The sequence below is a fragment of the Danio rerio genome, chromosome 5 (genome assembly GCF_049306965.1).
Source record: "Danio rerio strain Tuebingen ecotype United States chromosome 5, GRCz12tu, whole genome shotgun sequence".
Taxonomy (NCBI): Eukaryota; Metazoa; Chordata; class Actinopteri; order Cypriniformes; family Danionidae; genus Danio; species Danio rerio.
The window spans coordinates 61,156,271-61,180,899 of NC_133180.1; the positions used below are offsets into that span (position 1 = coordinate 61,156,271).

A 24,629-nucleotide genomic window follows, 5' to 3' on the forward strand; every position below is an offset into this window, starting at 1 on the left:
GATCTACTGGGATTTTCATGCGTAACCATCTCTAGGGTTTACAGTAAATGGTTAGAAAAAGAGAAAATATCCAGTGAGCGGCAGTTCTGTGGGTGCAAATGCCTTGTTGATGTCAGAGGTCAGAGGAGAATGGCCAGACTGGTTCGAGTTGATAGATAGACAACAGTTACAACCGTGGTTTGCAGAAGAGCATCTCTGAAGGCACAACATGTCGAACCTTGAGGCAGATGGTTCACAGTAGCAGAAGACCACACCAGGTACCACTTCTGTCAGCTAAGAACAGGAAACTGAGGCTACAATTTTCACAGACTCACCAAAAGTAGACAATAGAAGATTGGAAAAGTGTTGCCTAGTCTAATGAGTATCGATTTCTGTTGTGACAGTCAGATGGTAGGGTCACAATTTAGCATCAACAACATGAAAGCCTGGATCTATCCTGCCTTGTCAACGGTTCTGATTGGTGGTGGTGGTGATGGGAGTTGGGGGATATTTTCTTGGCACACTTTGGGCCCATTAGTACCAATTAAGCAACATATCAATGCCAAAGCCAACCCAAGTATTGTTCCTGACCATGTCCATCCCTTTATTACCACAGTGTACCCATCTTTCGATGGCTACTTTCAACAAGATAAAGCTCCATGTCATAAAGCATGAATCATCTCAGACTAGTTTCTTGAACATGACAATAAGTTCACTGTAATCAAATGGCCTCAACAGTCACCAGATCTCAATCCAATAGAGGTCCTTTGGGATATGGTGGAACGGCAGATTTGCATCATGGACATGCAGCTGACAAATCTGAAGCAACTGTGTGATGCTATCATGGCAATATGGACCAAAATCTCTGAGAAATATTTCCACTACCTTGTTGAATCTACGCAACAAAGGTTTAAGGCAGTTTTGAAAGCAAAAGGGGGTCCAACCTGATATACTAATAAGGTGTACCTACTAAAGTGGCCGATGAGTGTATGTGCATAGTTTTATATGTGCCTGAATACACAGCATCTTTTGTTTATCTTGATTAATTTTAATTTTAAGCTTTTTTTGTGTTAATTTTTTTTTGTTTTAATAAAATGTTATATGGTATTTAAAAAAAATAAATAAAAACATATTTTTACACAAAATAGCATAAAATTTAAACAGTATTTATATGAAATATTATCAGCACAAAACATAATAAAGCATTTTATAAATGATCCTGCATTGTCAGTACAGTATTACTGGCATGATTAAAATATACATAATAACCAGGATTTTATATTCAAACATATTGCCTAATTCTATTCAAACTGTATCCGCTAAATTCACTTGCATCATGGCCTCCAGCTGAATTGCACGCAATTCCATGCAAAAGGTTTACAATCATAAAAGATGGCGTATAGATTAATGCAATAGTGCTCTAATTGAAGAGATTACAGAGTATAACAGTGAATATTATTTTTGATGAATGTGGCACTCTCACTGTAACCGCATCCTACAAATGGATTCTTATGTGCACTTAATGCACAGCTGACTCAGTGTGGAAAGTGTATGTTACACAAGCTGCTCCTGTTTCTGTTTTCTACTTTCCGAGCATTATATAATCACAGCAGAGACTGAGAGTGAGAGTGAGTATGAGAGGGAGGAAGAGTAGCTCTCTGGGGATTGTGGTAGGCTTCATTATTCAGCTCGCTCTGCCTTCTTCAGGACCTGAGCGGTTTGCATCTGGCCCCATTTACAAAAGACCAGCATCTATGTCCACGCACTCCAAAACAACTAGCCAACTGTGAGCTGATTATGTTAATTTATTCATGGCATTCTTTCTTTCAGTAACATCTTAGATCTTGATCTCAAGCATAAATATTATGAAAGGAATAAACCATTGAGAAATACAAATTTTGTCATCATACTTATGTCATTACAAAATATAAGGTTAATATAAGTTTAATTTCGAGCCCTGACATATATATATATATATCAGGGCTCGAAATGAACCATTTTGCTTTATAGCACCGGTGCTCCTAACTTTAAAAATTTAGGCGCATCAGCCAAAATTTAGTCGCACCCACCAATTAAAAGAAGAAATAAACAGTAATCAAACTAACAAGCAAAAAATATAGATATGCAAGTGTAACACTGCCGGTCCTACGCCACCCAATCCGCTCCGAGCTGGTACCGAACCGGAGACCATCCGCATGGGAGTCGGGTGCTCTACCAAGGAGGCTAAAGACCATGGTCTCTAGCATATGTCGCTGTGATGAGGTGTACCTGCACAGCACACACTAGCTGGCCTTCGTTACACAAGCGTAAGGAAAATATGTTTCAACGAAATCCCGTTATCACAAGAAAATAGAATTTTATAACATAACTGAGTGATCAAAGGTACACAGACCACTCACCGGCCATGCACGCACTGCTTGACATGAATGAATCTGTTAACGGTATAACTGTGCTGTTCTCATGGGTGCTGTCTCATATTGCACTGATGCTTTTGACATATACTGTACCTTATTATATGCAAACGTCATGTTAATAGCAATACCTGTCTTTTTATGAGTAGTGATGTTAGTTTACTTAGTGCAAGCCCGTTTGCGATGATGTACGTGGTGTTAAATTTGACATAAATCTGCCACTTGCACGGCGGACAGTATCTGCCGATTATATGGAGGATTAAACAGAAGCTCTCGTGCTAGATGTGGAACACAGTTACCTGCAAATTCAATCCCACAGACTTTTCATAGTGGACTTGAAGCCAACGGAAGTCTTTTATACACTCTTCGAAAAGTGTAGATTTTGAATTAACAATTAGGACATGGTCACAAGTAAGATGTGTCATTATTTGTAACTTTAGATGCCATGGTTTCTAAAACTAAATCTGTCAGTGTTATCTTCATTCTCTTCTTTAGCGTTTTACAATTTTACAACAGAAGGCATTGACTGAGTGATTGACAGCTGATATTTCAGTGCTAGAGCAGTGGGCCAATAAGAAGAGCGCAAAGGCGAGGCAAGCATTACGGAATTGGCTTTGTTTACTGCAGCAAGTTGACATGACAACTGTTATAAGCCATTCCTGAGTGATGCATTTCGCATTTCATGTGCAGACAAAGAGCTTAGAGATGCATTCTGCGTGAATGTCTCCTGAATCCGCGCATGTGGTGAACATTTTGCAGTAAAAACTGGTCGCACACAACAATTTTATGCACTCGCACACATGCTCCCAAATATATTTTGAGGTCGCATAGATAAAATTTCGGGCGCATATGCGACCAAAATGGTCGCAATTTCGAGCCATATATATATGTGTTGTACAGTCGGATGCCAAATTCGAGTCCAACAGTCCAAAAATAGAAAACTTAACTTTTACCGTACACCATACTGCTTTTAATGCCAACCGCAGACGTCTTTGGCTAAAGGGGAGCTGAATGAAGTGACAACCTAATTAGAAATGCTGGACTCAAGGCAGTTCTCATGTTATATCAGGTTAGTTCATGGCACGCTATGTTGAATCATACACATTACTCATTTTTGATTGCAGAAAGGATTTTTAGCAAAAACATAAGGTTACATAAGGTTAATTAAACTGCGGACACTGAATGTTAAGAATGAAATGTGAAAGTGTAAGTTATTAAGGTAAAGTTGGTTTTATATTCACACATTCATTCAGTGACAACTTGTGACACACTCCCTATATTGTTTACCACGGCACTTTGAATATTCGGTCTGAAATAAACTGCAAGTGTGACTTGAAAACAACATTAACACTGTTTATTTGACTGTGAACAATGCTGTACTTTGATAGTCATTGGCTGCTAATATGATTTCGCTATTTAGAGTTTGCAAATAATACTTTTATGAAGTATTAAGCAACTGAAATGCGTGAAATTAAATTGAAACTCAAAAATAGGCTATGCAAAAGTTTAGGAACCCTCTCTTTTGTGTGGATTTCAAAACCTGTGGTCACTTAATGCTGATTGATTACAACACACAATTGATTTGAGTGACTCGGTGAACCTTAACAATCCTAACACATGTGGAACAAATCATGAAAATAATATTTAAGACCAGCTGATTGCTGGTTGTGCTTCTTATTGTGAACCACAAAGTAGCAACAAGGGAACCTTGAAGCTTTTAAATATAGTAAGTAAATGGAAGGCCACAGGAACAGTATTGTGGAGGAAAGATGTGGTAGACCATAAAAACATCTGAAAGGCAAAGGCGAGGTATGGTTAGAATGGTCACAGACAAACTACAGACCACCTCCAAAAAGCTGCAGGAACATCTTTCTGCTAAAAATGTCATTGTACATAGTTCCACAGTTCAGCGAATTCTTCACAAAAAACAGCTCAATGGAAGGTGATGCAGAAGAAGATTTTCCTGCATTCTGCCAACATAAGAGTCGTCTGAGGTAGGCTAAGGCTTATCTAGACAAGCCTGAATTATTTTGGAAAAATTTACTGTGGACAGAAGTTACAACCATAGGTGCCTTGCATGTCGGAAAAAGAACACAGCATTCCAGGAGAAGAGCCTGCTCCCTACTGTAAAATATGGTGGAGGGTCCATTATGCTGTGTGGATGCGTGGCAAGCACAGGTACTGGAAACCTTGTCAGAGTTAAAGGTCACATGGATTCCACCCAGTATCAGCAGATTCTGAAGAATAATGTTCAGGATTTAGTCAAGAGGCTGAAGTTTCTTCAGGGTTGGGTGTTTCAGCAGGACAATGACCCATAGCACAGTTTCAGATCTACCAAGTAATTCAGCTTCAGACACGACACAATGATCTAGAATGGTCCCCAGACTTAAACATCATCCAAAATATATGGATTGATTTGAAAAGGGCCATTCATGCTTGACATCCACCAAATTTCTCCAAAACTGGAGAAATTGTGCAAGGAAAAATGGGACCACATCCTTCACTATAAACAGTGTCATCAGGCTGTTATTTCAGCAAAAGGTGGCTGTACAAAAGACTGATATCATTATTCTGTTGGGGTAGCCACATTTTTGCACCTGTCTGTTTTTGTTAAGACTTAAATTGCATTGCATTTGTTGATTAAATAAATGTTATGTCAGAACTGAAATGTAGCTTTTTCCCTAGGGTATAAAATATATCCAAATGAATTTGCTGATTTGAAAGGCCAGCAGGCTATGGATTGCAATTATGAAAATGATCAGGGGTAGCCAAACTTTTGCATAAAACAGTATATTTAGTAAAACATATTTTAAATATTATTCTGGCACAATTTTAGAACAATTACTGCTATGCAATTGATTGTTTAAGCTCAGTTTAAGAGATTCCACAGAGGACCACAAAATGGATTAAACAAATCCCATCAATTACATGGATGGGAGACCTGCAACTTATAGCCAGGGAGTAGAATGTAATAAAGCTTTGGAGTTGGCCTTATTAATCACTAGTCCCACACGCAGAATTCGGCAGATTTTTAGCCCATCATTGATTCTGTTTATTTACTTGTGTAAATGTGTTTAAATTTTTATTTTTTTATTTTTTAAATTAATTTCAGTAATATTATTGCCCAATATGGAAATATGCATATGATTTATTTACAATACAGTTGATAAAGTCATTTTTTCTGTCTTTTAGTAGATATGTTATGCTTGCTTTGTTTATCAAAAAAAGTGTATCTAATTGGATTTGCATTGTAAACATTAAATAAAAGTTTAAAAGGTATTTTTTTAAAAATATTTATTAAGGTTTTATTTATTATACTTCCAAAATCATTCCGCATAAATCTGCAGATTTTTTAACAAAATTCTGTGAAGAAATGGCAAAAAATGTCTGCAGATTCTGTCTGGCCCTAGTAACCACCTACAGTAGCAACTATCAAGAACACCCCAGCAACTGTTAGAACTACAATCTATATGCTATCATCATGCTCTAGTTTTCCTAGTAAATTATTATGTCATTTTGGGTTTGTTCACATTTTTTTGTCTTTAGTATAAAAAAATGGTCAGTCTTGTTTTCGCTTGACTCCCTTGCCATCATCTGCTTTTGCCATGTGTCCTTCAGGCTGTATTCACATCCGTCTTGCTTGGTTCGATTGAATTGAACTCAAATTCGATCTCTTGGACAGGTAAGAATATAGCAATCCCACTCTTGTGTGAACCAAACAAACTGACCAAGACCAAGCTGAATAGGTGGTCTCGGTCCAGTTACAAATGAATTTTATATACAGTGCTCATCATAAATGAGTACAACCCCATTTTAAAATAAATTTTTTTTTACATTTCTGAGTGAAAATTCATTCATACATTCATTCATTTTCTTTTCTGCTCAGTCCTTTATTATTCAGAGGTCACCACAGCTAGAATGAACCGCTAACTTGTTTACACAGCAGATACCCTTCCAGCTGCAACCCCACAGTTGGAAACTCCTATACACACTCATTCACACTCATACACTACAGCCAGTTTAGCTTATTCAATTCACCTGTACCGCATGTCTTTGCACTGTGGAGGCAACCAGAGCACCCGGAGGAAACCCATGTGAACACAGGAAGATATAAATATAAATATAGGTAATACAATAATAATATAACAGAGAATAGATTTATTAAAAAGGTATATAGATGTGGCCACTGAGAATGCACGATTAAATGAATGCAATCACATGCAATGCTGCAGTGTTGTGCGATATTACACAAAATGGTCTAAAACAAGCAAGATATGAACAGCAGGGGGCGGTTATGTAACATAGTGAACATACTGAACTGATAAAGCAGCACACACATGGAGAGGCGCAAAGAAAATTAAATAGGCTAATCATAATTTTCTCATTAATGGGTTTGAATGTTATTTCATTAGAAGCATAAAGATAAATACCTCAATAAAAATATAATAAAAAATAATAATAATTCACCGCAAGCAAATTACTCCAGCAACTGTTATTTTTTTCATTCTTTTCATTTCAGTTCACTTTTTCAAAACGTCAGTGTTCTTCATCAAATTACTGTTATGTTCAGTGCCTAATTTGTAATTTGCCGGAACAGATTAAGATTATAAATCTGGCATGATACCAGAGAAAAGACAGGTTAACGGAGGGGTTAAATAAATTTCAACAAAATTTTATTTTGTTATTTTAAGTTTTTGTTTCTCTTAATTTTTTACTCTTTTTAAACTTTTATTTAACTTACAACTAATTTTTGGATCGTTAACGTAAGGCTTCAGTACTGACTAATGTAATGCATTTGCACAAATATATGATTGTAAAGCATTTATATTCATGCAACAGTTCTGTCTGGTTCTTGAATCTGAATATAGCCGTGCTATATTCTGCCTGTAACAGAACTCGTACCAACTTTTCACCCTTCACCCATGTGCATTACTCCATCCACATACAGCGACAAGCAAAGGACACTCTACAGTGAGAAATGTTTGAGAAATATTGCAGCTGTTGGGCAACATAATGTACTTTTGAGGCTTTTTAAATTGAGAATGTAGTATTTTAGATTACAACTAAGCAGTTTATTTATAAGGATAGTGCCTATTTTAAAATATATATATAAATTTTGAAATCGCGTCAGCGGCCATTAACCTGTGTTTGAGCAAAGACGGTTGATGATGTTCATCCACAAGATGGCGACAGAGACGCAAAATTAGCCCTAAGAGAAAAACAGAGTAATTTCAAACTACAGCTGATCAAATCATTATTAAACAGATAAATTACTTTTTGAGTCAATCTCTCTCTTTTGTATGCTGTAGTGCTGTAATAATACCATAGAATAATTGTGATGTCCTGATTGCAACAGAGAAATACTAGGAAATCTCTGTAGACTGATATCTATCATCAATATCACTAGTTTTGTCCTCACTTTAGACATTACGCTAAAGAATCATTCAAATACTAGCTCTAAAGTGACGTGTGTGAATATGCAACAGTTTCTGCTGTTCTGACATCTGCTGCAGATGTAAAGGAAGAAAGTAATTCACCCTTACAAAAGGATTTTTGAGACTCTCCGTGTTTGATTTTCTTTTCTATATAGACCTTTTTCTTGGAACGCAAAATTACCTATTATGCTTTGCTTGTATACGCAAGGAGAATGCTAAGAACTTCGGGTCGGCAGCTGATGCGTGTAAACAGTCACATTTGGACAGCTTTGAAACGATAGCTTTATTCTAATTTACCTGCTGTTATCCTCTTTGAACTAATACTGTTGTCCATCAGCACCATCTCCTGGACTGATCATTTAAAGAAATGCGATCTAATAGGATGGAAAACAGCTGCTGTGAGGCATTTTCCTGCTACGAGTGTGATATTGCATTTATACAACAGTTTGACGGCATAATATAAATTTATTTTAGTTTTTTATAATTAATCACTATTTATTTTTCTGTTTTGGTTAGTTTAAGGTGTAAATATAATCCAACTTCTATGCAACACATTGGCAGAAAGCCCTCAGCCTTTTGAGTTGTCATGATCCTGTAGTTTGTGTTGTGCATCCATGGCGTCTGCCATTGCTCAGCAACCATCAGCTTAGCCGTTCTCTAATGAAACACCAATACAAACTCTGATACAAGTTTGTTTTACTCATAAAGAAAAATGCATTGTGGTGTTTGTCTATTTTAAATTTGTCTGGAATAAACTGTTTACTAGTAAATGCAACACACATTCCATTTGTTCATTTGCAGAAAGGGCAGTGTAAGCAAATTGCAGAAGGCATTTACCAAACCAGCATCTTTAGCGGTGATTTTTGCACAACCAATCGCAAACATTTTTGGTTCTCAGGAAATGCTTAAATCTGGGTTATTTATAACGTTGTGCCTCAGTGCTGTCCGGTAGGTAAGCACATGAACAGATATATTACACCCCCGTCAGCGCAGATGCATGTGATTACTTTATTTCACGAGTTAATCGCATCAACTGAATTTATCTTTAAGTGCCAGCAGATACACATCACTCTCAGCTCAGCGGATGGCAAAGTTCATTATTCTTGCTTCCCCAGGCTAAACCAGATCTCTGTGCAGGTGTTGTGCTTTAATTTGTTCATGCACTGGATTTCCGTTCCTCAAATTAGACAACTTGATTGCTATTGTTCAACATCTGCCACCAAACAGCCTTATTAAAGTGTGTTCATTTTCAGCAAATTCTATTTAACTTCCTTATAGAAAAAAAATAATAAACACCCCATACATTAAGCTAAACCATGGTGGACACTTTTTTTTTTTTTTTTTTGAGCAGTAGGACATTATTTTCGTTTACAAAATTTCCAATAAGCATTTTTATATTCACACTCCCTAGAGAGGAACTTAGTGTCCATTTCATGATGGAACATGGCCCAGGTCTTTGCGAGTGTCTGGAAAGTACAGACTGTAACTCTCGTTTGGCTGATTTAGTTGTGTTGTGGCGCAGTCATTGTTAAAGGAAGCAAACAATTTATGGTTGTTCAGCAACAATTCTTGGCCCACCCATCACAGATCGATGAATGTTCCCCCTCCTACGCACTACCTGTGCTCAGTCCAGAGCTGCTGAAACACCACAATTTTATCATCCAAGATAGTTTGGGTTCAGCACAAACACAAAATGTTGTATGTTTGATACCTAAAATGAAATTAATTATTATAATTATAATTATATATATATAGTCTCAGAATAATATTTTAACTAATAAATTTAATGCAAAAACCACAAACTCCATTGCTATGCTATGGGAGTATTTTGTCCACTGGAAATCTTACATCTTGTCATATACTTGCTATTTAAACTTCTTAAAAACAATTCGCATGATACAAAGTCTGTATGCTAAATAATATACACTCTTTTATATATTTGCTTTAGTAACCTGTTAGCATGATCTTACAAAAGTGCCATGATTTCATATTGATCTCTGAACATGTACAGTTGAAGTCAGAATTATTAAACACCCTGAATTATTAGCCCCCCCTGTTTGTTTTCCCCAATTTCTATTTAACGGAGAGAAGATTTTGTGTCAACACATTTCTAACCATGATAGTTTTAATAACTCATTTCTAATAACTGATTTATTTTATTTTTGCCATGATGACAGTATATAATATTTGACAAGATATTATTCAAGACACTTCTAAACAGCTTTAAGTGACATTTAAAGGCTAAACTAGGTTATTTAGGTTAACTAGGCAGGGTAGGGTAATTAGGCAGGTTATTGTATAATTATGGATTGTTCTGTTAAAAAAAATATAGCTTAAAAGGACTAATAATTTTGACCGTAAAAACATTTTTAAAAAACTACAAACTGCTTTTATTCTAGTTGAAATAAAACAAATAAGACTTTCTCCAGAAGACAAAATATTATCAGACATACTGTGAATAATTCCTTGCTCTGTTAAAAATCATTTGGGAAATATTAAAATAATAATAGTAATAATAATTAACTGTGGTTTATTATTTCAACTGTACCTTTTTGTACATGAATATAAATAATAATAAACAGTATAAATATAATTTATTGAATTATTATATTATTATTATAAATAAATATTATAAATAACTAATGTGTTTTAGCAACTGCCTAATTTATTATAATAACTATTATATATCCAATATCTATATACACAAAAATGTTTAATGCATGGGTTATTATAGTGTGATATAGTTGTTTTATCTCCAAAAAAAATTATCAAATTATAACATTATTAAATAATATGTAGATTATGTAGATTATATAGATGGTAATTATATACATAAAAAATAAATATATAAATACATTTTAAAAATATATATACAATTTTCTGAAATGATATATAATTATTGTAGGCACTGATTTTTATTTTAGTATAAATTTGTTTTATAATATATCTTTTTTATAATTTATTTTTAACTCTTGCTTTGCACTGTTCAAATGTATTACCCTTTTCTTTTCTTTCACTTTTTTGACATAAATCTGTAGATCAACCGCAGTCCTGATCATAACTACTAAATGTTTTTAAAAATTACAGGATTTTAACTCTTTAATTGCCAAATTTACAAATGATGCCACTGATTTGGTGAAAAACACACACACACAAAAACATATTTTCAATATAAAAAGTAGATAAAAAATATAGCTTAAAGGGGCTAATAATTTTGTCCCTAAAATAGTGTTTAAAAAAATTAAAACTGCTTTTATTCTAGCTGAAATAAAACAAATAATACTTTCTCCAGAAGAAAAAATATTACCAGACATACTGTAAAACTTCCTTCCTCTGTTAAACATCATTTGAACAATTTTTAAAAAGAAGAAAAAAATTTGAAGGGGGCTAATAATTCTGACTTAAACTGTATATCACATTCTTAGACAAGTAAACAATTAGTAACAACATTGGCTTTTTTTCTTCCTAACTTACTGTTGGTGGCTGTTTTTGCCCCATTGACTTCCAGTATTACCACATTTGATGGAACATTAGGTCTTTGTTTTTGTTTACTCCATGTAGTTCTAAGAGCTGAGATGCTTATTTTGATAAAGGTCCCTGGGGAGGCAGTGGCGCAGTAGATAGTGCTGTCGCCTCACAGCAAGAAGGTCGCTGGGTCGCTGGTTCGAACCTCGGCTCAGTTGGCGTTTATGTGTGGAGTTTGCATGTTCTCCCTGCCTTCGCGTGGGTTTCCTCCGGGTGCTCCAGTTTCCCCCACAGTCCAAAGACATGTGGTACAGGTCAATTGGGTAGGCTAAATTGTCTGTAGTGTATGAGTGTGTGTGTGTGAATGTGTGTGTGGGTTAATGGGTTGCAGCTGGAAGAGCATCCGCTACATAAAAACTTGCTGGATAAGTTGGCGGTTCATTCCGCTGTGGTGACCCCGGATTAATAAAGGGACTAAGCCGACAAGAAAATGAATGAATGAATGAATAAAGGTCCCTCTCACACACTTACAAGCTATGTTTCCATCCAAAAATGCAAATTAACTTTATGCGCAAAACTGGATTATTGCATAAAAGATATGGGAATAAAGCAGCCTTTCCATACAATGAGTCAAAGAGATCAAAATTGTCACTTCCAGATCCAGAAACTAAGCTTTTTTTTTGCACAGGCCTATCTAAAGGGTTAATGGTGCCAAGTGAAGATCAACAGTAAAAAACAACAAATTTTACCTCTTTCCACCAGAGAAAACCACCAACAATCAAAACTGCATGATTACATGGCTTTATGGTTTTGCAGTCAAAAAATATGTCTATAATGAAGGTCAATGGGGCAAAAACCACGAGCGGTAAGTTAGATGAAAATCAATGCATCAAGGGCAATGTTGTTTCACATGTTCAAGACATAAAGTTTAAAAATCCAGTTCACAAATACTTTTATATTAAAAATATGTCATTTTGTGTTTGTTTTTCCACCAAATCAGTTAAATCATTTATGAATTTGGCAATAAAAGAGTTAAAATCCTGTAATTTTCTAAGCAATTTAGTAGTTATGATAAGGACTGAAGTTGATTAACAGACTTATTGAAAAAATAAATGAACAAAAAATGTTATCTGATCAAGTGGATGTTTTCATCCCGAACATAACAAAAGAGTAGTGACATTCCCAGAGTGTATCATTAAATATGTTTCAAAATACATTTTTTTTTCAACAAGAATCATTCTGCAAGCTGAAACACAAAAAGGTTAGACTCAAAAATTAAGACTCAAATTAAGACTCAAAATCAGCCCAGAGTGGATGAAAACATCCCCAACGGTACATATGGGTTAAAATATAAACCGAAACATAAACCAAAACATCAGATGCAAGCTCTTTACTTTCCCTTTTCATTTCCCATGTCATCTGCACAGCAAGAACTTGAAAGCATTGCTTCAGTTGTGTATATGCAAGTGTGTGTGTGTGTGTGTGTGTGTGTGTGTGTGTGTGTGTGTGTGTGTGTGTGTGTGTGTGTGTGTGTGTGTGTGTGTGTGTGTGTGTGTGTGTGTGTGTGTGTGTGTGTGTGTGTGTGTGTGTGTGTTATAAAAAGGTTTTCTTATGGGTTGTTTGAGAAGAGATTTAATATCATAATAAAACATTGTCTCTACACAGTTCTAATATGTACATTTGTTAAACTGAAGCAAGCCTTTCCTGCATCTCGCCCTAGATTACTTGCAAAACAAAGTGCACTATGAAGTTCTGCTGATTTAATGATACTGTCGAACAGTTCAGACTTAGTGTCCTGGAAACATTTTGTGTTTGATAATGTCCTCTCCTGTTACACTTATTGCCTGGTTACAAATAAATATGGTATAATGTAAACACTAAAGACTAATGACACCTGTCTTAGACTTATGAATCCTTTTCTAATGATGATATAAGTTTTCCTATGAGACTCGTAAAAATGTCAAACTCATAGTTGTCATAAATATATATATATATATATATATATATATATATATATATATATATATATATATATATATATATATATATATATATATATATATTTGTTTATTTACATATTTATTTTACCGTATTTCATGTAAAAGGGCATGTGTGACCAGGTCAGTTCAGTCGAGGACTTATTTCCTCTATACAGGGTAAGTAACAGAGATATTAAATTTATGATCTATATCTATTTATATTCATATAATTTTCTTCTTAATTACTACTATTATGCATAATCGGTCACAGACATCCCAATGCTTTTAACGCAGTAAATGTATCACATTTAGTCCATTTTTGCTACTTTTGTCGTTTATAAGCTTACTTGTTTAATCTAAAGAAATGTAAGAGTAACTTCAAACTCATTTGTGAATTTCAGATGCTGTGACATCTTATATCATCTAAAGAGAAAAGGTCCCACTCAATTTTACCAAAATGCACTCATAACAGTGTACATTAATGTATCATATAGCATTGTGAAGAGATTTCACATTCACAAGAACTTGGTCTTCACTGTATCTATATCCTGTTTCTGTTTCCTGTTTCACTTCTTTACGTACTAATTATAGTGGTACAATTTCAGTGTGTATGCATATATATATATATATATATATATATATATATATATATATATATATATATATATATATATATATATATATATATATATATATATATATAGTTGAAGTCAGAATTATTAGCCCTCTGAATTATCAACCACACTGTTTATTTTTTTCCCTAATTTCTGTTTAACAGAGAGAAGATTTTTGTAACACATTTCTAATTCTAACAGTTTTAGTAACTAATTTCTATAAACTGATTTATTTTGATCTTTACCATGATGTCAGCACATAATATTTGACAAGATATTTTTCAAGACACTTCTATACAGCCTAAAGTGACATTTAAAGGCTTAAATAGGTTAATGTGGTTAAATAGGCAGGTTAGGGTAATTAGGGTAATTAAGTCATTGTATAATGATGGTTTGTTCTGTAGACTATCGAAAAAATATATAGGTTAAAGGGGCTAATAATTTTGACCTTAAAATGGGTTTGAAAAAATCAAAAACAGCTTTTATTCTAGCCAAAATAAAACAAATAAGACTTTCTCTAGAAGACAAAATATTCTCAGAATTACTGTGAAATTTTTCTTGCTCTGTTAAACATAATTTGGGAAATATTTCATTACGAAAAAAATCATTTATAAAAAAAACACAATGGCATTTAAATTGTGTTTTATGGTCAAGACTAGATAAACAACAACAACAAAAATACTATCAGTACTACTACCGCTAATAATAATAATAAAAGTAAAATATATACACAGATAAAGTCAAAACTATTAGCCCCCCTTTGAATTTTTTTCTCCTTTAAATATTTTCCAAATTATGTTTAATAAAGTAAGGAAATTTTCACAGTATTTTTTTATTCTAGAGACGGTCTAATTTGTTTAATTTTGGCTATAATCAAAGCAGTTCTTAATTTTTAAAAGTCATTTTAAGGACAAAATTATTGGTCCCCTTAAGCAATACTTTTTCGATTAATTACAGAACAAACCACTGTTATACAATTATTTGCCTAATTACCCTAACCAGTTACCATAATTAACCTAGTTAAGCCTTTAAATTGTTTTTGACTTGACAAATATCTAATAAAATATTATTTAATGTCATTATGGCAACGATAAAAGAAATCAGTTATTAGAAATGAGTAATTAAAACTATTATGTTTACAAATGTGTTGAAAAAATCTTTGGGAAAAAATAAACTGGGGGCTAATAATTCTGACTTCAACAGTATATATATATATATATATATATATATATATAGCACTCAAAGGATTCTGCTTCGCGTCGTCCGCCTCAGTTTCGGCCCTTGTTTTGACTCGGGAGGCGTGTCCAAACGCCAGGTAACCACTATATAGTGAGCACGGTAGCATTAGTCGGCAGGAGAAGCACTTTAGCAGCATCTAGAACAGCAGCCTGTAAGTACATTTAAGATTTGTTTCAGTTGTTGTGTATGGTTTGAGGACTTGTTTCCAGCTGTTTGTGTAAAGTTGTAGGACATTTAAACTTGCTTTCAGTTGTGTATAATACTAGAAGTTGTTTAGCCACTGTTTCCTTGGTTACTATAAGAGCTTGTGTAGCGAACGCAGACGCGGTTCGCGTCGTCCGCCTCAGTTTCGGCCCTTGTTTTGACTCGGGAGGCGTGTCCAAACGCCAGGTAACCACTATATAGTGAGCACGGTAGCATTAGTCGGCAGGAGAAGCACTTTAGCAGCATCTAGAACAGCAGCCTGTAAGTACATTTAAGATTTGTTTCAGTTGTTGTGTATGGTTTGAGGACTTGTTTCCAGCTGTTTGTGTAAAGTTGTAGGACATTTAAACTTGCTTTCAGTTGTGTATAATACTAGAAGTTGTTTAGCCACTGTTTCCTTGGTTACTATAAGAGCTTGTGTAGCGAACGCAGACGCGGTTCGCGTCGTCCGCCTCAGTTTCGGCCCTTGTTTTGACTCGGGAGGCGTGTCCAAACGCCAGGTAACCACTATATAGTGAGCACGGTAGCATTAGTCGGCAGGAGAAGCACTTTAGCAGCATCTAGAACAGCAGCCTGTAAGTACATTTAAGATTTGTTTCAGTTGTTGTGTATGGTTTGAGGACTTGTTTCCAGCTGTTTGTGTAAAGTTGTAGGACATTTAAACTTGCTTTCAGTTGTGTATAATACTAGAAGTTGTTTAGCCACTGTTTCCTTGGTTACTATAAGAGCTTGTGTAGCGAACGCAGACGCGGTTCGCGTCGTCCGCCTCAGTTTCGGCCCTTGTTTTGACTCGGGAGGCGTGTCCAAACGCCAGGTAACCACTATATAGTGAGCACGGTAGCATTAGTCGGCAGGAGAAGCACTTTAGCAGCATCTAGAACAGCAGCCTGTAAGTACATTTAAGATTTGTTTCAGTTGTTGTGTATGGTTTGAGGACTTGTTTCCAGCTGTTTGTGTAAAGTTGTAGGACATTTAAACTTGCTTTCAGTTGTGTATAATACTAGAAGTTGTTTAGCCACTGTTTCCTTGGTTACTATAAGAGCTTGTGTAGCGAACGCAGACGCGGTTCGCGTCGTCCGCCTCAGTTTCGGCCCTTGTTTTGACTCGGGAGGCGTGTCCAAACGCCAGGTAACCACTATATAGTGAGCACGGTAGCATTAGTCGGCAGGAGAAGCACTTTAGCAGCATCTAGAACAGCAGCCTGTAAGTACATTTAAGATTTGTTTCAGTTGTTGTGTATGGTTTGAGGACTTGTTTCCAGCTGTTTGTGTAAAGTTGTAGGACATTTAAACTTGCTTTCAGTTGTGTATAATACTAGAAGTTGTTTAGCCACTGTTTCCTTGGTTACTATAAGAGCTTGTGTAGCGAACGCAGACGCGGTTCGCGTCGTCCGCCTCAGTTTCGGCCCTTGTTTTGACTCGGGAGGCGTGTCCAAACGCCAGGTAACCACTATATAGTGAGCACGGTAGCATTAGTCGGCAGGAGAAGCACTTTAGCAGCATCTAGAACAGCAGCCTGTAAGTACATTTAAGATTTGTTTCAGTTGTTGTGTATGGTTTGAGGACTTGTTTCCAGCTGTTTGTGTAAAGTTGTAGGACATTTAAACTTGCTTTCAGTTGTGTATAATACTAGAAGTTGTTTAGCCACTGTTTCCTTGGTTACTATAAGAGCTTGTGTAGCGAACGCAGACGCGGTTCGCGTCGTCCGCCTCAGTTTCGGCCCTTGTTTTGACTCGGGAGGCGTGTCCAAACGCCAGGTAACCACTATATAGTGAGCACGGTAGCATTAGTCGGCAGGAGAAGCACTTTAGCAGCATCTAGAACAGCAGCCTGTAAGTACATTTAAGATTTGTTTCAGTTGTTGTGTATGGTTTGAGGACTTGTTTCCAGCTGTTTGTGTAAAGTTGTAGGACATTTAAACTTGCTTTCAGTTGTGTATAATACTAGAAGTTGTTTAGCCACTGTTTCCTTGGTTACTATAAGAGCTTGTGTAGCGAACGCAGACGCGGTTCGCGTCGTCCGCCTCAGTTTCGGCCCTTGTTTTGACTCTCGAGGCGTGTCCAGCTGAATTCAATCAGCTAGTGCTTTAGGGGTTATATAAACAACTAGTTCACCGCGGCAGCGGTCGCGGCAGCCTCGTGTGAAGACCGCCTCGTGTGAAGACCGACGAGGGTAAAGACCATCGACTCTACCTGCGCGACTCCACCGAGCAAAGACACCGACAAAGCACTTGAGTACTTTACTTTGTTGTTTTACTTTACACTTATTTTTTTTTGTTGTCAGTGCACTTTTATTATGTGTTTTCTAATTCCTGTTGTTACTAACACTCGCAAAACACGGGAGGTACGCTGCAGGCGTAATCCTCACAACCTTCGTTCAATACATGTATCTACTATTTCACAACTCTCTCTCTCCGTGGGCCTCTGGAATTGTCAATCAGCTGTTAACAAGGCTGATTTTATTACCTCCATAGCTACATATTCTGACTATAATCTCATGGCTCTAACTGAGACCTGGTTGAGGCCGGAGGACACTGCTACACATGCTACTCTTTCTGCTAATTTCTCTTTTTCCCACACTCCTCGTCACACAGGGAGAGGGGGTGGGACTGGACTACTAATTTCCAAAGAATGGAAATTTACTCTGATACCGTCCCTGCCAACAATCAGCTCCTTTGAATTCCATGCAGTCACCATTATCCACCCCTTCTACATAAATGTGGTTGTCATCTACCGCCCACCAGGTAAATTAGGTCACTTCCTAGATGAACTGGATGTTCTTCTCTCATCTTTTTCTAATTTTGCCACTCCCTTATTGGTGCTAGGTGACTTCAACATTTACGTTGACAAACCGCAAGCTGCAGACTTTCAGACTCTGCTTGCCTCTTTTGACCTAAAAAGAGCACCTACTTCTGCTACCCACAAATCAGGTAATCAGCTAGACCTTATTTACACACGACACTGCTTCACTGATCAAACAATAGTAACTCCACTACAAATATCTGATCATTTCCTTCTGTCTCTCAACATCCACATTACTCCTGAGCCGCCACACACTCCAACACTGGTTACCTTTCGCAGAAACCTACGATCTCTCTCACCCAATAGACTATCCACCATTGTTTCAGACTCTCTTCCTCCATCTCGCAAACTCACTGCACTTGATTCGAACAGTGCCACTAATACACTCTGCTCCACACTAGCATCATGTCTAGACCGATTATGTCCTCTTGCATCCAGGCCAGCCCGTGCCAGTCCTCCTGCACCCTGGCTCTCGGATGCTCTCCGTGAGCATCGCTCAAAACTTCGGGCTGCAGAGAGAATTTGGCGGAAAACTAAAAATCCTGCACACCTCTTAACATACCAAACTCTTCTGTCCTCTTTCTCAGCTGAGGTTACTTCTGCAAAGCAGACGTATTACCGTCTGAAAATCAACAATGCCACTAATCCTCGCCTACTTTTTAAAACATTTTCCTCCCTCCTCTATCCTCCTCCTCCACCCGCATCCTCCACACTTACTACTGATGACTTTGCTACATTCTTCTGCACCAAAACTGCAAAAATCAGTGCTCAATTTGCTGCACCTACAACAAACACGCAAGATACAACACCAACACCACACACACTCACCTCCTTTTCTCAGCTCTCTGAGTCTGAGGTGTCCAAACTTGTGCTATCTAGCCATGCAACCACCTGTCCACTCGATCCCATTCCCTCTCATCTCTTGCAAGCCATCTCTCCTGCAGTCATACCAACACTGACTCACATAATTAACACATCTCTTGACTCTGGTTTATTCCCCACTACATTTAAGCAGGCTAGGGTAACCCCACTGCTAAAGAAACCCAACCTGGACCATACGCTACTTGAAAACTACAGACCAGTATCCCTGCTTCCATTCATGGCCAAGATTCTGGAGAAAGTAGTGTTCAATCAAGTCCTGGACTTTCTTACTCAAAACAATCTCATGGACAACAAGCAATCCGGCTTTAAGAAAGGCCACTCAACTGAGACTGCCCTGCTCTCGGTCATGGAGGATCTCAGACTGGCTAAAGCAGACTCTAAATCATCAGTCCTCATTTTGCTGGACTTGTCAGCTGCTTTTGACACTGTCAACCACCAGATCCTGCTATCTACGCTTGAGTCACTGGGCGTTGCGGGCACTGTTATACAATGGTTTAGATCTTACCTCTCTGACAGGTCATTCAGGGTGTCTTGGAGGGGAGAGGTGTCCAACCTACAGCATCTAAACACTGGGGTACCTCAAGGCTCTGTTCTTGGGCCACTTCTCTTCTCCATCTACACATCATCTCTAGGACCAGTCATCCAGAGACATGGATTCTCCTACCACTGCTATGCTGATGACACCCAGCTATACCTCTCTTTTCATCCTGATGATCCCTCGGTTCCAGCTCGTATCTCAGCCTGCCTATTGGATATTTCACACTGGATGAAAGATCATCATCTTCAGCTGAACCTCGCAAAAACAGAAATGCTTGTAGTTTCTGCCAACTCGACTCTACACCATAACTTTTCAATCCAGATGGATGGGGCAACCATTACTGCATCCAAAATGGTGAAAAGCCTTGGAGTAACGATTGATGACCAACTAAACTTCTCTGACCACATTTCTAGAACTGCTCGATCGTGCAGATTTGCACTCTATAACATCAGAAAGATCCGACCCTTCTTATCTGAACATGCAGCTCAACTCCTTGTTCAAGCTCTTGTTCTCTCCAAACTGGATTACTGCAACTCTCTACTAGCTGGGCTTCCAGCTAACTCTATCAAGCCTCTTCAACTGCTCCAGAATGCAGCAGCACGAGTTGTCTTCAATGAACCTAAACGAGCACATGTCACTCCACTGCTAGTCCGTTTGCACTGGCTGCCAGTTGCTGCTCGCATCAAATTCAAAACTCTGATGTTTGCCTACAAAGTGACTTCTGGCCTAGCACCTTCTTATCTGCACTCACTTCTGCAGATCTATGTGCCCTCCAGAAAATTGCGTTCTGTGAATGAACGTCGCCTCGTGGTTCCATCCCAAAGAGGGAAAAAATCACTTTCGCGAACGCTCACGCTCAATCTGCCCAGTTGGTGGAATGAACTCCCTAACTGCATCAGAACAGCAGAGTCACTCGCTATTTTCAAGAAACGACTAAAAACTCAACTATTTAGTCTCCACTTCACTTCCTAAGCTGCAATTGCCTCTTTGAATATCACACTAATTGTACAAAAAAAAAAAAAAAAAAAAAAAAAAAAAAAAAAAAACTACTAACACTTCCCTTCTTAGACTTTACAGACCTGAAACTTGCCTTTAGTACTTATTCATTGTTGCTCTTGGTTGTGTAAATTGCTTCCTTGTCCTCATTTGTAAGTCGCTTTGGATAAAAGCGTCTGCTAAATGACTAAATGTAAATGTAAATGTAAATGCTATTGTTGCAAGTCGAATAACCTTTTTTTCCCTAAGATTGTGGCCTTCTTATTTTTATAGAACTTTCCTTGTATTGTTGAGTATATTTTACTCAAATGTGTTACCTAAATGACTGTTAAAAGAATTAGCAAATAATTCTGAATATTTAAGGAATATTAATATTTAAGGAATATTTAAGGAATAGCTTAAATATTGGACTAGTCCATCGGTCTCTAATATTATAAATCCCTCAGTATTAACCTTTCTAAAGCAGCATATAAATAAGTGGCTAAATATTAATTTCAACAGACAATTTTAAAAGATGAACTCGGTGAGAAGTAAGATTTAGATTAGTGGACCTAATAATTTATTTGCGACAAAAATATTTGCATGAAATTAAAGATCGGACTGCTTATATCGAGTTCAGCTGTTATTAAAACAATTATTTATTGCAAAGAGAAATAAGCAAAATCAACATAACAACTATAAGTTTATTAATAGTAACTCTAAAACCAGTTTCCATGTCAGCCAGACACTCCACAATGACGATAAATCTGCAACTCTGATATGGTGTGTATTAAAATAGGGGTATAAGCAGTGAATCATATCTTAATAATCGTTTGGATGTAGGCTTATTTACAGAGCTATCATGCATACAGCACATCCGCCCCCAAAACTCGTATCTGACATGACTGCTGCACTTGCACTTACCGTCCCAATTCAGACTCCAGCTCGTAGAAGTCCGCCAGCGTCTCCTTCTTGGATCCATCGATCCAGTATTCAGGAGCGGCTCTAGAGGCGGGCATTGTCACTTTCAGCATCTCCAGCGCTTCACTTCACTATCAGCGGAGCACAAACAACAACATCGTCAGGGAATGGCGTGGAAGAGCGAGCACAAAATATGAAGAGGCAAAAAATGGACATCATTTCGAAGAGTTTGACATTACGTGTAATGTATGTTGGTGATGTGCGCTGAGTGGCCGTGAATGTGTGTATCCTCAGTTGATCGCGGTTGTCATGTCGCTCTCTGAACGGGGCGCGCGCGGCTTCCACTGGGTCTTACTGTCGCCTACATGTAGGGCGCTGTGTGTGTGAGAGAGAGAGAGAGAGAGAGAGAGAGAGAGAGAGAGAGCGTCAGTGAGTAATTTACCTGGATTCAGTGAACGTCACTTATATTACATAACACACTTCCTAATCTCCTAATGTTTAAACGATATTTACATTTCAAGATATCGGTAGATTTGATCCATTTCCTTCATTAAGAATTATTTTCTCTCCAAGGTGAACAAAAGCCACACATTGTAACATCCACTTTGGTGAAAGACTCTCATAATAAGAAATTTTACACGATTTTGAATTTTCTTAAGCATTACTTGGCTAAAACACAAGTTAAGTGTAAACTGATTAAGGACTTAAAATAAAAATAAAATGTAATGTCAAGCTGTGGGTGTAATAATGTTTCGTATAGTTATTCAGCGTAGGCTATGTAAACTGCTACAGGCTTAATTTTTAAACAACATATTCATTCTGACTTAAGGCAAAGTCCCTTTATGTAGTATATAGTGTTTGCTTAAGCATATAGCTGGTAAAAAAATTTTTTTTTTAAGTTTTTAAGCACACTTAACTGTATTTTTTTTTAATCATTAAAACACAATGCGGACCAATTGATATATCTATTAGTTGGGATGGGAGGATATAAACATTAAAACACAATTCTAATTAATATTTTAGGGCTTGCACCTCATTTCATAGATGTAATCAAATAAATTGTAAATGTCTCACAAGACATATTTACTGACCGATGTACCATCCATGCAAATATTTATTTATTTATTTATTTAAAAAACAGAACATGCTCTAGTGTATGGGTATTTTTTTTAAAAAGTGGTATAACACTTTTATTGTTTTTTTTTATATATATATACGTAGTGTATCCGGAAAGTATTTATAGCGCTTTAATTTTTGCAGATTTTTTTATGTTACAGCCTTATTCCAAAATGGATTAAATTCATTTGTTTCCTCAAAAATCTTCACACAATAACCCATAATGATAACGTGAAAAAGATTTTTTGAAATTGTTTCAAATTTATATAAAAAAAGCTGAAAAATCACATGTATATCAGTATTCACAGCCCTTGACGTGACGCTCTAAATTGATCTCAGCTACATTCTGTTTCCACTGATCATTCTTGAGATGTTTCAGCAGCTTCATTGGAGTTCACCTGTGGTCAATTAAGTTGATAGGACATGATTTGAAAAGACATACTGTCTATATATGGGCCAAGGGTTGACAGTGCATGTCAAAGCACAAACCAAGCATGAAGACAAAGGAATTGTCAGTAGACCTCCGAGACAGGATTGTCTCGAGGCACAAGGCTGGGGAAGGGTACAGAAAAATTTCTGCTGCTCTGAAAGGTCCAATGGGCACAGTGATCTCCATCAGCCGCAAGTGAAAGATGTTTGGAATCACCAGGACTCTTCCTAGAGCTGACCAGCGATCTAAGCTGAGTGATCGGGGGAGAAGAGGTTATCAAAAACCCGATGGTCACTCTGTCTGAGCTCCAAAGTTCTTCTGTGGAGAGAGGAGAACCTTACCGAAGGAAAACCATCTGTGCAGCAATCCACCAATCAGGCCTGTATGGTAGAATGGTCAGACAGAAGCCACTCCCTGCCTAGAATTTGCCAAAAGGCATCTGAAGGACTCTCAGACCATAAGAAACTAAATTCTCTGGTTTGATGTTGAACTTTTTGGAGGGAATGCCTGGTGTTACATTTGGAGAAAAGCAGGCAGCGCCAGGCCCGGATTGGCTAATTGGGAGGACCGGGAGAATTCCCGGTGGGCCGGTCCGTTTTTTGGCCGCGAGGGCCGGTGTCCCTAGCTCCAGAATCTGTTGCTCTCAGCAGTCACACTTTTTAAATTTATTTATTTACTTGACCACAGCCTTTTTATTCATTATTTTATAGCAACTCTTCTCTTTATATCTATTTTAATGATAATAAAACTTTATTGTGTCTCCACACTATACACAGCTGTTGTGGTCCAGCGGTTAGCACGTTCGGTTAAGACCCTGTGGACCCGGGTTCGATCCTCGTTAGAATAATTTATTGTTTTCATTTTTATTGTTAAGATATATAATACTGTTAGGGTTGTTGAACATTTGAAGTTCTAAAGCAGCTGTTTTCTCAAAAAAAAGACGTGATAGTGTAATTAGCAACTGAATTGGAAATGACCTTACTTTAATATAGTCAGTCGTGAACTGAGGTGGGCCGGTCTGAAGCTTGAAACTCCAGGGCTGAAAAGGAGTCCCACTCCGGCCCTGGGCAGCGCTCATCACCAGGCTAATACCGTCCCTACAGTGAAGCATGGTGGGGGGAGCATTATGCTGTGGGGATTTTTTTTCAGCAGCAGAAACTGGAAGACAAGTCAGGATAAAGGGAAAGATGAATGCAGCAATGTTCAGAGTCATCCTGAATGAAAACCTGCTTCAGAGTGCTCTTGACCTCAGATTGGGGCGACGGTTCATCTTCCAGCAGGACAATGACCCAAACCACACTGCCAAAATATCAATGGAGTGGCTTCACAACAACTCAATGAATGTCCTTGAGTGGCACAGCCAGAGCCCAGACGTAAATCCTATTGAACATCTCTGGAGAGATCTGAAAATGGCTGTACACCGTTGCTTCTCATCCAACCCAATAGAGCTTGAGAGGTACTGCAAAAAGACATGGGCAGAAATTCCCAAAGGCTGTAAATACTTATGTGCATATTATTTTTTAGTTGTTTTTTTTTAATAAATTTGCAACAATTTCCAAAAATCTTTTTTCACATTGTCGTTATGGGTTATTGTGTGCAGAATTTTGAGGAAATAAATTAATTTAATCCATGTTGGAGTAA

General features: G+C 37.3%; 2 protein-coding genes across 4 annotated transcripts in view; one reads left to right on the forward strand and one right to left on the reverse strand.

Annotated features, from left to right (window-relative positions):
- Window positions 1–20,746, forward strand: part of LOC141385623 (uncharacterized) — a 355,697-nt gene extending 334,951 nt beyond the window's left edge. Inside the window, exons 1-2 of one of the 2 annotated variants that reach the window (XM_073951500.1) lie at window positions 15,625–18,068; window positions 18,150–20,746. In XM_073951500.1, coding sequence (XP_073807601.1) covers window positions 17,621–18,068; window positions 18,150–20,518 — 2,817 coding nt within the window. In that variant the 5' untranslated portion in view covers window positions 15,625–17,620 and the 3' untranslated portion in view covers window positions 20,519–20,746. Of the gene's footprint in view, window positions 1–15,624 lie in introns of those variants that run through there. The other variant, XM_073951501.1, reaches the window with a different exon arrangement.
- camk4 (calcium/calmodulin-dependent protein kinase IV) overlaps window positions 1–21,759 on the reverse strand; it is an 85,299-nt gene extending 63,540 nt beyond the window's left edge. The window contains exons 1-2 of one of the 2 annotated variants that reach the window (XR_012405877.1): window positions 21,682–21,759; window positions 21,446–21,573 (exon numbers count right to left, since the gene is read on the reverse strand). Coding sequence is in view for 1 of the 2 variants with exons in the window: in NM_001017607.1 (NP_001017607.1) it covers window positions 21,446–21,555 (110 nt within the window). In the remaining variant the exon portion in view is untranslated. 2 annotated transcript variants of the gene reach the window in all.
- Between the last annotated feature and the right edge of the window lie 2,870 nt (window positions 21,760–24,629).